This window comes from Mustela nivalis (assembly GCF_964662115.1).
Source record: "Mustela nivalis genome assembly, chromosome: 5".
Classification (NCBI taxonomy): Eukaryota; Metazoa; Chordata; class Mammalia; order Carnivora; family Mustelidae; genus Mustela; species Mustela nivalis.
Window position 1 is genome coordinate 52,328,097 of NC_139024.1, and position 16,868 is coordinate 52,344,964.

The 16,868-nt window shown below is 35.6% G+C and overlaps 1 protein-coding gene across 1 annotated transcript in view; it reads left to right on the plus strand.

Annotated features, from left to right (window-relative positions):
• The window catches only part of FILIP1 (filamin A interacting protein 1), a 272,425-nt gene that overhangs the window by 39,734 nt on the left and 215,823 nt on the right, over window positions 1-16,868 (plus strand). Inside the window, exons 2-3 of the mRNA XM_082730273.1 lie at window positions 4,456-4,576; window positions 4,835-4,965. Of these exons, the coding sequence (XP_082586399.1) occupies window positions 4,855-4,965 (111 nt within the window). The 5' untranslated portion in view covers window positions 4,456-4,576; window positions 4,835-4,854. The remainder of the gene's footprint in view (window positions 1-4,455; window positions 4,577-4,834; window positions 4,966-16,868) is intronic.

Here is a 16,868-nt window from a genome sequence, read left to right on the forward strand (position 1 = left end):
CCCTGCCTATCACAAGTACTTGTCAGAGGCTGTAAGTTATAAGGAAGTTTAATTTTTTCTGTATTACTTTTACCTTTATTCTCCACATCATTGGGACAACTTGGAAAGAAAGAACTGAGAAATAAGATAGAAATGAAAGAGAATGACTTTAGGCTGGGCATGATAAGAATAAAACAACTGGGGGTGCCTGGGTGGCTCAGTGGGTTAAAGCTTCTGCCTTTGGCTCAGGTCATGATCTCGGGGTCCTAGGATCGAGCCCCGAATGGAGCCCTGCATCAAGCCCTGCATCAGGCTCTCTGCTCAGCAGGGAGCCTGCTCCCCCCCCTTACCCTCCGCTGCCTGCCTCTCTGTCTACTTGTGAACTCTGTCTGTCAAATAAGTAAAAAAAAAAAAAAAAAAAAAAGAAAAAGAATAAAACAACTGGTGAAAAGTTACCAGTATAACCTTAAAAGGACTTTTATGAACAGTAATGTCTATTATTTGCTATTTGAATTTCTGTTAACATGGTAGATCCCTGTTATCTGCAGTTTTGCTTTCTCTGGTCAGCTCTGGTCTGGAAGTAGGTGATCTCGCTTTTGACAAAGTCAGGTCAGTAGTAGCCTGAGGCTATATCACAATGCACCACAATATACCTCACTTTGTCTCATCATGTAAGCATTTTATCATCTCACATCATGGCAAGGAGCACAATGAGTTCAGTACGATAAGGTATTTTGAGGGGTACCTGGGTGGCTCAGTCAGCATTTGAATCTTGATCTCAGGGTCATGAGTTTGAGGCCCACATTGGATGTAAAGATTATAAATAAAACTTAAAAAATATATTTTGAGAGTGGGGGGAGACCACATTCACAAATATTTATTACATAAACAAATATTTATTACAGTATAATTGTTCTATTTTATTATTACTTGTTATTTTTTTAAGCTTTTATTTATTTATTTGAGAGAGAGACACACACAGCAAGAGAAGGAAAACAAGCGGGGGGGGGGGGGAGCATGAGAGGGAGAAGCAGGCTTCCCGCCAAGCAGGGAGCCTGATGCAGGGCTTGATCCCAAGACCCTGGAATCATGACCTGAGCTGAAGCAGACACTTAATGACTAAGCTGCCCAGGTGCCCCTATTAGTTGTTATTAATCTGTCACTGTGTATAATTTATAAATTAAGCTTCACTATAGGTACATAAGTATAGGAAAAAACATTGTATGTATGTGTAGTATGTACATAGTGTGGATCAGATTAAGTACCATCTGTGGTTTCAGGCATCCATTGGCGGTCTTGAAACGCATCTTCCATGGATAACAGGGGGATTACTATACTAAGAAAATCATTCCTGAGACACATGTCTCTCAATCCTCTGTAATTTTACTAGAATCAGGAAAAGTTTGCTAAATAAATGTTCTCTCTCTCTCTTTGGGGGTGGCGGGTGGTGGTATGTGCTTTGAATTGAGTAAAAGCCTGAGTTTCATACCTGAGTGTTCTTGGTGCAAAGCAGGATCAGTGAAGAAACAAACATCAAAACAGAGATGACAATGAACAAAACGCTCCCTAACAGATATGTAGAAGAATTGAGGAAGGTTAGGGACTCACAAAGAATGTGGAACAGAAATTCTAGCTGATCATACCTAGATGTGAAGGGTTTGAGGGACCTGGGTAGATATCTTGAAGGTGTCTTTTATTCTGAATTGAGAATATGCATTTCTTTTAACATTTACACAAACCTAGGATAGATGCTTTTGGGGGATATGAACATAAAACATGGCCCTATATTTGAGGAACTCATAAAAGTAACCCAAGCTTAGAATAGAACAATGGTTTGATATGTTCTGCTTCTTCTCCTCTTTAGCTAGCAAACTGTTCACAGAACTGTGACCCTAACTGTTTTTCCCTATTTAGGCATGACATAGGGGAGTGTGTGTGTGTGTGTGTGTGTGTGTGTGTGTGTGTGTAGGCACCATATTTGGCTAGAGTCTTGTGTCTCTAAAAGTTTTTGGACAGCATAAGAGCATCTTAAAAATGGTGTCCTTGGTGTAGCTGAACAAGGCTATTCTATAGTCAACTTCTCTTTTTCCTACTACCTTCCATCCTTCAATGAAGAGAATGTTCACAAGTTATTAAGGAAAAGGCAAAGGTAAAACCTTGTGCATTTATTATGATCTCTGTAAAAATTATATTTGAGCAGAAAAATAAAGGAATTATCTGTTGGTGGTGGTACTTTAGATGATTTCTTTCTTAAAACTTTCTGTGTGTCCTAAATTTAAAGATTACTTTCCAAAATTTGATTTATATTTCTTCTTAAATTTAATGGCCATGGGGTGCACATGCATAAGCTGTGGAGAACTGATTGCTAGAAATATAGCACTCTTCCTTACTTGACCTCTACTCTACACCAGATGAATTTTTTTCTGTCAGTTTTACCTTACTATTGTCATGCTTGTGAAACATAAACTTCACACTTTGCCTATATGGTAATTTAATCAACCAGGAAAATGTTTAAGTAAATATTTGCAAAAATTTATTTACTTTTATGTTTTACCTCTTTTAGTTATTTTTTTAAAAGATTTTTTAAGTTTTGGGGTGCCTGGGTGACTCAGTGTGTGAAAGCCTCTGCCTTCGGCTCAGACATGATCCCAGAGTTCTGGGATCAAGCCCTGCATCGGGCTCTCTGCACAGCAGGGAGCCTGCTTCCTCCTCTCTCTCTCTCTGCCTGCCTCTCTGCCTACTTGTGATCTCTGTCTGTCAGATAAATAAATAAAATCTTAAGAAAAAAAGATTTTTAAATTTTATTTGACAGACAAAGATCACAAATACTCAGAGAAATAGGCAGAGAGAGAGGGGTGGAAGCAGGCTCCCCACTGAGCAGAGAGCCTGAAGCAGGCTTGATCTCAGGACTCTGAGATCCCAGAACACTCAGAGGTTTAACCCTCTGGGCCACCCAGGCACCCCCTCTTTTAGTTTTTTATCATGAAAATTTTCCCAGCTTTAGTCAGATGAAATTGACATATAACATTGTGTAAGTTTAAGGTGTACAATGCAGCGATTTGATATGTATATATTATGAAATAATTACAATGTTTATAAAATTTTAAATTCAAATGATCTTTTTTTTTTTTGGGTCTGTAGGTTTACATACATACTTTCCTCACAATCAAAGAATTAAGATTGATAGGCTTTTACATCCTACAAAAATACAGCCACCCCATTAGTGAAAACCAAAATTTGACCAATAGTATATAATTATATTACGTAATGGTGGTACCCAAATATTTAAACAGAATTATTCAATAACATATTGGATGGGAAGTTAAGTCCGAGTTTATCCAATGTCTAAGCTAAGATTATTTCGGTGGAAAGTAACAAACTTGCTAGGGCAAGATTTAGCAAGGAGTACAAATATATTTTAAAGATATTGTTTAAAATTCAAGGGCAGGGTGTAGCTCTGACCATTTTCCAATCATGAACGAAGAGCTGAGACTCTAGGCAGCTTGTTCCTCAAAAGAAAATTCTATTTTTATGGAGACACATGGATTTTCTCATCTCTGCCTCTCTTTTTGTTTTTTCTTTCTAAGCAGACTTCCTATTTCTCTGTACATATGACCACCTTACCACACATTTTACATCCTTCACTCAAGCAGACATCTCAGACTAATGAATATATAGACATTTCAAGTGCTAATTTATAGAAGCAAAATATTGAGGGGCTCCACCTCAGGACAGGTGTCCAACACTGGGTCAATAGTTCACGGCCAGTGACTAGGGTCACAGACTACTAATACAGTTGTTAAAAGTTTGTATCTGAGGAAGGAGCAATACTTAGAGAAAACATTTGACAGGAATTGATGTCTCCCTTTTGTGTGTCTTCCATACATCTACTAACCCTGTTTATCATAGACCCTATTAACTCTTCCTTTTTTTTTTTTTTTTGCTTGTTTTCCTTCTACACTCCTGTACCCTGGGTACAAGGACAGCTTGCCTAGTGTCCCTATCATCTAGTAGACATAAAATTAGTCAATAACCAGAGTTAACATTTATTTAGTACTTGCATGCCAGGCATTAGAGTTTTCTTTTTCTTTTACTAACTTATTTAATTCTCACAGCACCTCTAGGGAGCAATGCTAATTTTTTTTTTTTTTTTAATGATTAGTTGGAGGATGGTATTGACAATGAGTCTCGAACGGTAACATAGCAATGACTATATAAATTATTTGGTCTACCAAATATCCCAAATACCAGCTCAGCATTTTTTAGTCAGAGCTTATACTTTTCTTTTTTTTTACCACTTGGTGTCAGAGTTGTACTATTTGAATATAATGTTGCATTTGGACATCTTTTGGGGTGCATTTCTGTGTTTTAAGTTTTTTGCTCAGTGTTTTAAGAATTTGCTAGAATATAACTGTGTTTTTTTGGAAGTCTCTGAGGAGAGAAAACATTTTCTTTGTCTTCCTTTGATATTTTTAGGTTAAGCAGCATTTGCTACCAAATTAGAAGGAGAGGTTACAACCATGAGAAGTACACACAGAATTTTGAAAGAATTCCTGGAGGATCAAGCAACTTTTCCTAATCTTTGCAGGAGACAGGAGTAAGTCAGTCTCTCAGATTAATCTGCTATAACAGGAACAAGTTGAATACTTCTCCCTCCTGGTGGAATCCAAGAGGATACATCTCCAGGCTTATGTCAGATTGATCTCTATCTGATGGATTGAGAAGTAGGATAAACACTGGATCAAAGAATCAAACTCTTAAAATATGGAAACAGTGCTAAATGATGATCAGAAGTAATTTGTTAATTCATTCAACAAAGGTGGATTGATCTGCTCTAATATGCTTCTCTTTACAGCCCACCCTGGGGTTCTTTATATGCCTGTGCTCCTCACACATCCTGGGTTTGGCAAAATTGTCTGTTATAGAGAGACACAGTCCGGACTTATTACAGGGAAAAGAATCATCTTGGTGCCCAGAAAACTCAAGGTATTTTTTTTCTTTTTTAAAAATTGTGGTAAAATACACATAATGTAAAATTTATCATTTTCGACATCAAGCTATTCTTAAGATTTGACTATTAGGTTCAAGGTTTTTGCTGTGAAATTTTAATGAAAATAGAATTCTAAGAATGTGATTATTTAGTCATATCATGCTTTATGTATGGAAAAATAGATATAAAGAATAAAGAATTAGGGAGTAGGTAAGGAAAAGAGACTAAAAAGTAGAGGGAGGTTTCTGTGGTTACTTTGCATGTGGAAGTATGTTATTTTTTCTTCTAAAAAGTTACTTTATTGACTGAAAAATATAATCTGATGTTTCAAAATTCAAAAACATAAAAAGATATATATGTGGATATATCAGAAAACTTCTCACCACTGATCTCTTGTCATCTGTTATTTTTGCCAGAAGCAACCAATAGTGTTGGTATTTAAAATCTTTCCAGAGGTATTTCATTCACATATATACAAAATATACATATTCTTTATGCCCACGTCCTTTTTACTTTAGGGAACCATCTTTGGTCCTTCCTTTTTTTTTTTTTTAATTTTTATAATAGTAAACATCTTTCCACATCATTAAATACAATTTTTTGGTTTTTATGGTCTTAATGATATTTTGTGAGTGGTCAGGCAAAATTGTGAAAGATTTTGGAATGGAGGAAAAAAGGAAGAAAAAAGATTACCGAGTATCTTTTCAATGGAATACTGGACATTCTTTAGTGAACCCTTCCAGGCTATCTGGTGCTGTAGTGGTCTGTTACCATTCATTGTCTTTAACAGAGCTCTTTTAAATGTTGTAAGTTGGATGAAATTGAAAATAATAAAGATGAATTTTGTGTGGTGGAGAGATCTCCCTTCTATATCTGTTATTAACAAATTATTTCAGCATTTTTGATGACCTATATATGTCTGTTCTTTAGATTCTTCTTTGAGTCATTTATAAGATCTTTCTGGCTCCCTCATTAATCAATGAGTTAAATCTTTGATATGTGTTCATTTTTATTTGTACAATAGTCATTTTACCTTAAAAAAGAATAATCCTTAAGAGTTTTGGTGATCATCCATTGAGATGCCCAATGACAAAGCCAAGTACCAAAGCCAAGTATAGGCACCACACCCAGTGCCTATAGAAAAGTGCACTTTGGGGCATCTGGGTGGCTCAATCAGTTAAACATCCAGCTCTTGGTTTAGGCTTAGGTCATGATCTCAAGGTTGTGAGATCAAACCCCATGTGGGGCTCCATACTCAGCAGAGTCTACTCAAGATTCTTTCTCCTTCTCCCTCCCCCTCTGCCCCTCCTATCCCCTCTGCTCACACATGCTCTCTCTTCCTCTTAAATAAATAAGTAGGTAAATAAATAAATATGTACCTCATGGGTTATTTAAGCTCAGGTACAGTTTTTCATGGATCCCAGAATAATCTCAAGTGAAAGTAGAATTTTAACTTGGTTGACTCTGTTTCTCTATTTTTTTCCTCTCTGCAGATTTTGTGCTTTGTTTTTGTTTGGGGTTTGTCATGATAGCTAAGTATTCCCTATTGATGGCAGCAATGGGGGAATTTAGTCTTATAGTATGGTAATCTCTGTAAATGCATGATAAATTTATTTTTTATAAATGACAGATGATAGGAAATTTGGGAAGGAGTACAGCTCTTTGATATCTGTACTGGTGAATTTTTGTATTTATGTGTTTACTATTACACATGGAACTTAAGCTATAAGTTTGCTATGTGTCTATATCTATGTGACAGGTTATTTGAGTGTCTGTAATTTAGAAAGAACTTTTTTCTCATTTTGGGCATATGAAATGTTTTCTTATGTCTGGAGAATATTAATAAGTTAAATTACACAATCTCTTAAAGAAACTGTTCTGATTGAGTTTCAGAGTTAAATAAGTGCCTGTATAAAACAAATGTTCCTAAAATTCCCACAATACAACAAACAAATAAGCTAACATTACTCCTCTATAATGTTTAAAATTATAAAAAATATAAATCTGTGTGCAATAAAATTGAATCATTTTTTGACAAACGTTTACATACGTAATAATTTTTTGGAGTGTGCCAGTTTAAACATAATTTCTAAAATCTTCAGGTAGCTTATACCCTTCAACTAATATTAACCTAATTTCTGTGCAGTCACTTGATATCAAATACTTTCATTTTTTGTTTTTTGTTTTTTAATTTAATTTAATTTTTTTTCAGTGTTCCAAGTTTCATTGTTCATGCACCACACCCAGTGCTCCACACAATACGTGCCCTCCTTAATAGCCACCACCAGGCTCACCCAACCTCCCTCCAAAACCCTCAGTTTGTTTCTCAAGTCCACAGTTTCTCATGGCTTGTCTCCCCTTCCGATTTTCCCCAACTCACTTCTCTCCAGCTCCCAAAGTTCTCTGTGTTATTCCTTATGCTCCACAAGTAAGTGAAACCATATGATAACTGCCTCTCTCTGCTTGACTTATTTCACTGAGCATAATCTCCTCTGAACCCATCCATGTTGATAAAAAATTTGGGTATTCATCTTTTCTGATGGAGGCATAATATTCTGTTGTACATATGGACCGTATCTTCTTTATGCATTTATCTGTTGAAGGGCACTTTGGTTCTTTCCACAGTTTGGCAACTGTGATCATTGCTGCTATGAATATTGGGTACAGATGGCCCTTTTTTCCCCTACATCTGTATCTTTGGGATAGATACCCAGTAGTGCAATTGCAGGGTCATAGGGTAGCTCTATTTTTAATCTTTTAAGGAATCTCCACACTGTTTTTCCAAAGTGGCTGCACCAACTTGTATTCCCACCAACAGTGTAAGAGGGTTCCCCTTTCTCCACATCCTCTCCAACACTTGTTGTTTACTGTCTTGTTAATTTTGTCCATTCTATCTGGTGTAAGGTGGTACTTTCTAACTAGGAAGCAATTCTGAAATTTTGGTTACTAAGCATTGTATTAAATTTATGCACTTTTGCTAATACGCTTAATATGCTATAGAGAGGGTAGATCTTTGGGTTGAATTAATGAATGTGATCACATTTGCTACTTTAATGGTGTGTTTAGCTTTAAGAAGTTGTTATGTATGTTTATGAGCTTTGTTATTCTGCTACAATGCTTGTTTATGTTGACAAGTTTTCAATTATTTACTTTCCTCCAATTCTTTATGTGAAGTAGAAGTTGACTACTTTGGTTAAAAGCTATAATTACTGTAAGTGGTTGAAACTGTACTGTGAATACTGATGACTGAAAAATATAAATGTTTATGAGGATTTTTTTTGTCTTCAAAGAAAAAGAAAATAGGGGTATTTGGGTAGCGGCTGCCTTTGGCTCAGGTCATGATCCCAGGGTCCTGGGATGGAGCCTCACATTGGACTCCTTTCTCAGCAGGGAGTCCGCTTCTCCCTCTGCCTCTGCCTGTTTCTCCCTGTGCTTGTGCTTGCTCTCTGTCTCTGTCTCTGTTTCTCTCTTTCCCTCTGGCTTTGTGTCAAATAAATAAATAAATAAATAAATAAAATCTTTAAAATAAAGAATATAATTTTATCTTAATGCAGAGATTCTCAAACCCTTTTGTCTCGATCCTTTCAAATTTTGAAAACTTATAAGGAAAACTAATGAGTTTTTGTCTAAGCAGGTTATATTTATCATTATTTATCATATTAGAAATTAAAACTGAGAAATCTTTAAAACATTTGCTTCTTTTGCAAATAACAATCTTGAACTGATTGCATGTTAACCTAAATAGCATATTTAATGAAAATAACTCTATTAAAAAAAAATTAAGAAGAAGAGTTGTTCCATTTTAAATTTTTTTAAATCTCTTTGCTATCTGGCTAATATATATAGCTTGGTTCTCCTATTTCTTTTGCCTTCAATCTGTGATATCATTTGTCATTAACATCTGGAAAACTTAGTTGCACACTCATAAGAAGGGTAAAAAAGGCAATCTTAAAGTATCAGTTTGTTCTAATATGTGAGAATTTGAAAGAGAATTTTATTTACCTTCGTTTATAACATCTGGGTCTGAAAAGAAGCTATGAAATGGGTTAAAAATGGAACACCTGGGTGGCTCAGTTGATTAAGCATCTGCCTTTGGCTCAGGTCATGATCCCAGGGTCTTGGGATCAAGTCCCGTGTCCCGTTCCTTGGTCAGTGGGGAGCCTGTTAAAATGCCTAAAACGGAGTTTATCAAATTAAAAATGATTGTACTTCCAAGGACCCAAGAAAGTGAAAAGATGACTCACAGAATGGGAGAAAATAATTGCAACTCATACATCTGATAAAGGTCTAATACCAAAAATATATTAACAAATTCATATAATTCAACAATTAAAAGAGAGACAAATTAAAAATAGGTGAAGCATGTAAACAGACAACTCTCCAAATGTGATATACTAATGGCCAGTAAAAATGCTCAACATGCTCTACACCAGTCGTCACTGGGGAAATGCAAATCAAACTCATAATATACTACCACTTCATACTCACTGGATCTAATAAAAAAGACAGATGATAACAAGTGTTGGTGATGATGTAGAAGAACTGGGACCATTGTACACTGCTGGTGGGAATGTGAAATGGTGCATTATTGGAAAACAGTCTGGAAATGCAAGCTAAACATTGAGTTATCATATGACCTAGAAATTCCACCCCTAAGGATACACCCCAAAGAAATGAAGACAACTACACAGAAAAAACTACAGGCACAAGTGTTCATAACAGTGTTATTCATAATAGTGAAAAAGTAGAAAAAATCCAAATGTCCATCAACTGATGAATGGCTAAACAAAATGTAGTATATCCATACAACTGTTTATTCAGCTACATAGAAATGAAATACAGATTCATGCTACAACATATTGAGCCTTGAAAATATTATGGTAAATATTGTGGTAAAGTCAGACACAGCAGGCCACATATTATATGATTCAGTTTATGTAAAATGTCCAGAATAGGCAACTCCTTAGAAGCAGAAATAGATTAATTGTTGACAGGGGTGAAGGAAATGGAGAGTGACTGCTAATAGATAAGGTGTTTCTTTTTGGAGTGAGGAAAGTGTTCTGGAATTAGATGGTGGTGATGGTTGCACAACTTTGTGCATGTCCAGAGCTGCTGAATCATATGCTTTAAAAAGGTGAGGTTTATGGTATGTGAATTATATCTCCAAAGCAAAAATAAGGTTAAAAAATGCAATAAAAAACTTTACTGAGAGTCTTTACTTTTCATGGAAAAATATTGTTTGCATATATTTGATAAGAATCTATCCTCTTGGGGCGCCTGGGTGCCTCAGTAGGTTAAAGCCTCTGCCTTCGGCTCAGACATGATCCCAGAGTTCTGGAATCCAGCCCTGCATCGGGCTCTCTGCACAGCAGGGAGGCTGCTTCCTCCTCTCTCTCTGCCTGCCCCTCTGACTACTTGTGATCTCTCTGTCTCTGTCAAATAAATAAATAAAATCTTAAGAAAAAAAAAAAAAAGAATCCATCCATCCTCTTGGGGCACCTGCCGGGCTCAGTCAAGTAGAGCATGTGACTCTTGAGCCCCATGTTAGGAGTGGAAATTACTTAAGAATAAATGAGTAAAGTTCACTACTTATGGAAGAAATGCCTACCAAACCCTTCACAGAAACCTGACGTGGTGCCTGCTTTATAGTACCTCATGTCATAGTTGGTAAGGAAGGTTACGTAGGCTGGGAACCTAAGAGAATGTTTGGGACCACAAGAAAGAAATTCACCAAATTTACAGATTTTGCAGGTGTATAATGGTCAAGTGAATTTCCTGGGTTTTGTTTCATAGTCTAAGGATAGCAAAAGAGAGTCTTTTAGAAGTTCAGTCTAAGATTCCTTATGAAAACTTCCAGGAAGAAGTTAATATGGTGGTCTTAGTACTATTCAATACTGTATGATTGTAGATTTGCAAATCTCATGGAGGTCTATATGAGTAATTAATACTTGCTGCATCTGTGCAAATAATTAGGTACAAACTAATGAGACTAGCTCCTTTTTATGTGTACAGAAATAATTTTTGAGATTATTATGATTACAACGGGGACAAAGGAGATTGTTAGAGAAAATCTTTTAAATGGGTAAAAAAGAGATTACTGGGTTTATTTGCAATGAATACTAGGTATTGTCTAGTATACTTTCCAACTTATCTTTTTTCTACGGGGTTTTTTACCTTTTATTTTCTTTAAATGAGCTATTTCATAACTCTACCATTGTAGAAAGCAGTAATTCAAATTAAAAAAAATTTTTTTAAAGATTTTATTTATTTATTTATTTGACAGAGACAGTGAGAGAGGGAACACAAACAGGGGGAGTGGGAGAGAGAGAAGCAGGCCTCCTGCCGAGCAGGGAGCCTGATGTGGGGCTCAATCCCAGGACCCCGGGGTCACGACCCAAGCCGAAGGCAGACACCCAACGACTGAGCCACCCAGGCACCCCTCAAATGTTTTTTTAAATAAAAAAATGAGAGAAGTAACAACAAACACCTCAGAAATCCAAACAATTTTGAGAATATTATGAAAAACTATATGGCAATAAATCAGACAAACTAGAAGAAATAGTAAATTCCTAGAAATATATGACCTACCAAAACTGAGACAGGAAGAAATAAAATTTGAACAGACTGATTACCAGCAAATAAATGAAATCACTAATTGAAAAATTCCCAACAAACAAAAGCCCAGAACCAGATGGCTTCACAGGTGGATTATACCAAACATTTAAAGAAGAGTTAATACCTATTTTTTGCAAACTATTCCAAAAAAGGCAAAAGGAAGGAAAACTTCCAAATTCATTCTATGAGGCCAGCATTACCCTGATGCCAAAATGAGATAAAGACACCACAAAAAAAGAGAACTACAAGCCAATATCGCTGATGAGTACAGATTTAAAAATCCTCCACAAAATACTAGCAAACTGAATCCAATAATACATTAAAAAAAATTCACCATGATCAATTAAGATTTATTCCTGGGTTGTAATGGCAAAGGTAGTTCAATATTCACAAATCAATCAACATGATGTCAATAAGGGAAAGAATAGAGTCATATGATCATTTGAATAGATGCAGAAAAAGCATTTGACAAAGTACAATATCCATTCATGGTAAAAAACCCTCAAAAAAGTAGGTTTAGAGGGAACCTACCTCAACATAAGAAAGGCTATATATGAAAAACCTATAGCTAACATCATCCTCAATGGGGAAAAACTGGGAGTGTTTACCCTGAGGTCAGGAACACAACAAGGATGTCCACTCTTACCACTTTTATTCAATATAGTACTGGAAGTCCTAGCCACAGCAATCAAGCCACAAAAAAAAAAAAAATAAATAAATAAAAAAAATAAAAGGCATCCAAATTAGTAAGGAATAAGTAAAACTTTCGCTTTTTGCAGATGAAAGATAATATATAGTAATTCCGGGGCGCCTGGGTGGCTCAGTGGATTAAGCCGCTGCCTTTGGCTCAGGTCATGATCTCAGAGTCCTGGGATCGAGTCCCGCATCGGGCTCTCTGCTCAGCAGAGGGCCTGCTTTCCTCTCTCTCTCTGCCTGCCTCTCCATCTACTTGTGATTTCTTTCTGTCAAATAAATAAATAAAATCTTAAAAAAAAATATATATATAGTAATCCCAAGAGACTCCACCAAAAAACTAGTAAGTTTTCGGTGATAAATGAATTCAGTAAATCTCAGGACACAAAATGAAACTATAAAAATCTATTGTGTTTCTATGCACCAATAATGAAGCAGAAGAAAGAGAAATTAAGAAAAAATCCCATTTATAATTGCATTCCAATAATAAGATACCTAGGAATAAATCTAATCAAAGAGGTGAAAGACCTATACTCCGAAAACTATAAAATACTGATGAAAGAAACTGAAGAGGACCCAAAGACTGGAAAGACATCCATGCTTATGGATTGGAAGAAGAAATATTGTTAAAATGTCTATACTACCCAAAGCAATCTACACATTTAAGGCAATCCTTATCAAAATACAAACAGCATTTTTCATAGAACTAGAACAAACAATTCTAAAATTTGTATGGAACCACAAAAGACCCTTAATCATTTGCTTATTAATTAATATGTTAAGTAAAATACATATCTATTATACATATTTGTACAAGAGTAATGATTTTACCTTTGTTACAATGTTCTGGAACCATAAATCAGAAAATTTTTTTTCTTTCTTTTTATTTGAGTATAATCGACACATGTAACATTACTTTCAAGTGTACAACATAGTAATTTGACAAGTTTATACATTATGCTGTGCTCCCCACAAGTGTAGCTACTATCTGTCATCATGTAGTGCTGTTACAATATCATTGACTCTATTCTTTATGCTATGTTTTTTATTCCCATGACTTATATATTCCATAACTGGAAGCCTATATCTTCCAATCCTCTTTACCCAGAGAGTGTTTCTTTTGTATTAAGTGATAGTTGTATTAAGTAATAGTAAGGAATGACTTTAGTGGGAATTACCTGGCAGTGTTGGAAACTTTTTGAGACATGAGGTATAAACATGCAGGTATTAACTTGGAGTGAGGTAGAGTTTGGTGAAGTTTGCCTGTTTAAATTAGTGATGGAATATTCTCACTAGGAACTTCTTTAGGACCTAGTGGCTGCTAGCACAGACATGTCATTCTAGACAAGCTTACACACTCATGCATTTGATGGATTAGACTATGGTCCAGAAAATGTAAGATGCATGAAAATTTTTTTTTAAAGATTTTATTTATTTATTTGACAGAGAGATAGAGATAGAGAGTACAAGTATGCAGAGCAGCAGGCAGAGGGAGAGGGAGAAGCAGGCTCTCCGCTGAGCAGGGAGCCCAATATGGAGTCAATTCCAGGACCCTAGCATCATGACCTGAGCCAAAGACAGATGCTTAACTGACTGAGCCACCCAGGCACCTGCATGAAAATGTTTGATAAGAGACTGTTTACATTTTTCTGGCTGAAGAGGGAGATTAACACTTTTGAAGCAGGAATGTTTCCTTGCAGAGGGAATTTTAACTAAATAAAAGAAGTGTAACACCTTTTCCTTGTGAGTGGAAGAGATTCTTGAGTAGACTAAAGTTGGCTACTGGTCACGAAAATATTGCAAATTCTTGTACGGTTTGTGCTTATGGTCATTCTCCAGATCCTATACAACATAAAATTAAATGTTAAAGAGGGAATGAAAGATGATGTTATACTTCTTTGGGACTTTTGGTTGGGAGTGTTAATCAAAAGGTAATGGAATCAAGGTAAACTGAGTAGAATCTTTGTACTCAAAGCTGATTCTGATGAAAGAGGACAGAAACTTTGTCAGGTAGCACATGATGTACAAATAGCTAAAGGGTGGCAGAGTCTGAAAAGAGATTGCTATGGTTTGTGGAAGTGATCCTTAGAAGAATAAAGAGTTGGTAAATTTAAACTTATATTACTTTTGGAAAAAAAAAAAAGAAAGAAAAGAAAAAAAGTGGAGCTGAATCAGTATCCACTTTTTGCCACCTTTTGGCACTACAGCCAGAAAGTATAGAAGACTTGGGAATTTTTTTTAAGAGTAGATAGGAAGGCTTGACCTGTCTCTAAGTAGACAGAAGGTTGGAGGCTTGTAATATCTATAATTATCTGCTATCCTCACTTCTAGTTTGTTGTATGTTGTCACAAGGGACATTAATTCCCCGACACTTTTGGGGTGGGCCTATGTGTAGGTTGCTCAAACTTCTCAAGCTTTAGAAGGCAGTGGGCAGAAAAGTAGGGAAACATGGCACCAGTGCTTGAGGTGGGGTGGATTCAGCACACACAGAAGTTTCTATCATGACTGAAGCTGAAATGAGAAGAGGAACAAGAGCGTACCAAAGTGTCTGCTACAATAGCTTCTTTGTTCTCTGGTGGGATGCTTTTTGAAGTCTATTTTGTCTGGTATTAATACAGCCACTTCAGTCTTCTCATGATTATTATTTTCACAGCATGACTTTTCCTTCCATTTCCTTTCAACCTGTGCCTTTATATTTAAAGTGAATCTCTTGTAGACAGGGTATTGTTGGGTCTTACTTTTTTATTCATTCTAACAGGCTGTGCCTCTTTTTTTTTTTTTTTAAAGATTTTTAAATTTATTTGACACACACACAGAGAAATCCCAAGTAGGCAGAGAGGCAGGCAGAGAGAGAGAAAGGGGGAAGCAGGCTCTCCGCTGAGATCATGACCTGAGCTGAAGGCAGAGGCTTAACCCATTGAGCCACCCTGGCACCCCAGTCTGTGCCTCTTAATTGGAGTATTTAGTTCATTAACATTTTTTTAAAAGTAGGCTCATGCCCAGTATGGAGCTCAATGAGGGGCTTTAAGTCACAACCCTGAGATCAACACCTGAACAAAGCTCACAAGTCAGACACTTAACTGACTGAGTCACCCAGGCACCCCAATAGTTCATTACCATTTAATGTAATTATTGATGTGTTTGGACTTAGAGTTGCTATTTTATTGTTTATTTTTTGTTTGTGTCCTCTATTATTCCTCTGTTCTTCCTTGTCTACCTTCTTTTTGATTATTTGAATCTTTTAAAAAATTTTATCTATTGATTTTTTTAGCTAGACCTCTTCGCATTATATATATGTATATATATAACATATATTATATAAAAAATATATATGGCTGCTTGACATAAAAGTGTAAAAACCATACCATACAATTCTATAGATCAATTAACTACCTCCTTTTCCATCCCTTATGCTATAGATGTCATATGGTTTACATCAACATATATTATAAACTGCATAAGACAATATCATATTGCTTTAAATAGTCATAGTTTTTAAAAGAACAATAATAGTCTTTTATATCTATCCATTGTAATAATTTCTAAAGCTCTTTATATCTTTGTGAAGATTTAAGTTTCTACTTGGTTTCAATTTTTTCAGCCCACAGAATTTTTTTTACATTTTTTATAGTTTTTTTGTTTTCTGTTGCATAAAAGTATATATTATTTTTAACTTTATACTTGAAAGACATTTTCATTGAAACAAAATAATGAATTGACTGTATTTTTTTCTTTCAGCACTTTAAACATTGTTTTACTTGTCTTCTGATGTCTATAGCTTTTTTTTTTTTTTTGAAGATTCCATCTATTTATTTGACAGAGAGAGAGAGATCACAAGTAGGCAGAAAGGCAGGCAGAGAGAGAGTGGGAAGCAGGCTCCCCTTCCAGCAGAGAGCCTGATGTGGGGCTCGATCCCAGGATCCTGGGATCATGACCCGAGCCGAAGGCAGAGGCTTCAACCCACTGAGCCACCCACGTGCCCTGTCTACAGCTTCTGATGAGAAGTCAGTTCATAGTCAAATAGTTCTGTTCATAGTTCACAGTCAAATAGTTGCAATATATCATTTTTCTCTGACTGCTTTAAAGATTTACTCTTTATTTTTGCTTTTTAGCAGTTTGCCTATGATGTGTCCAGGTGTGGCTTTCTTTTATTTCTCCTTTTGAGCATCTTGAATCTGTACATTTTTGTCTTTCACAAATTTGGAAGATTTTGGTGATTGTATTTCAAATATTTTTTCTTCCCCTTTCTTTCTATGCTTTCCTCTGGGGACTCTGATACATGTATGTTAGACTTCTGTTATTGTTCTAAAGTTTTTAAAGACTTGATAATATAAAACAACAACAAAAACATCTTTGTCATTCAGACTGGATAATTTCTATTGACCTATCTTCAAGTTTACTTATTCTTTCTTCTATAATATCCAATATGATATTAAGCACACCAATGAAATTTTATTTTCAAAATTGCATTTTTGTTAGTTCATGGTTTTCCTGCTGGTTCTTTTTTTTTTTTTTTAAATAGTTTCTGTTTTTTTTCTTAATGCTGAGATTCTTTATGTTTTTATTAATACAGAATTTTTCTGATTTCAAT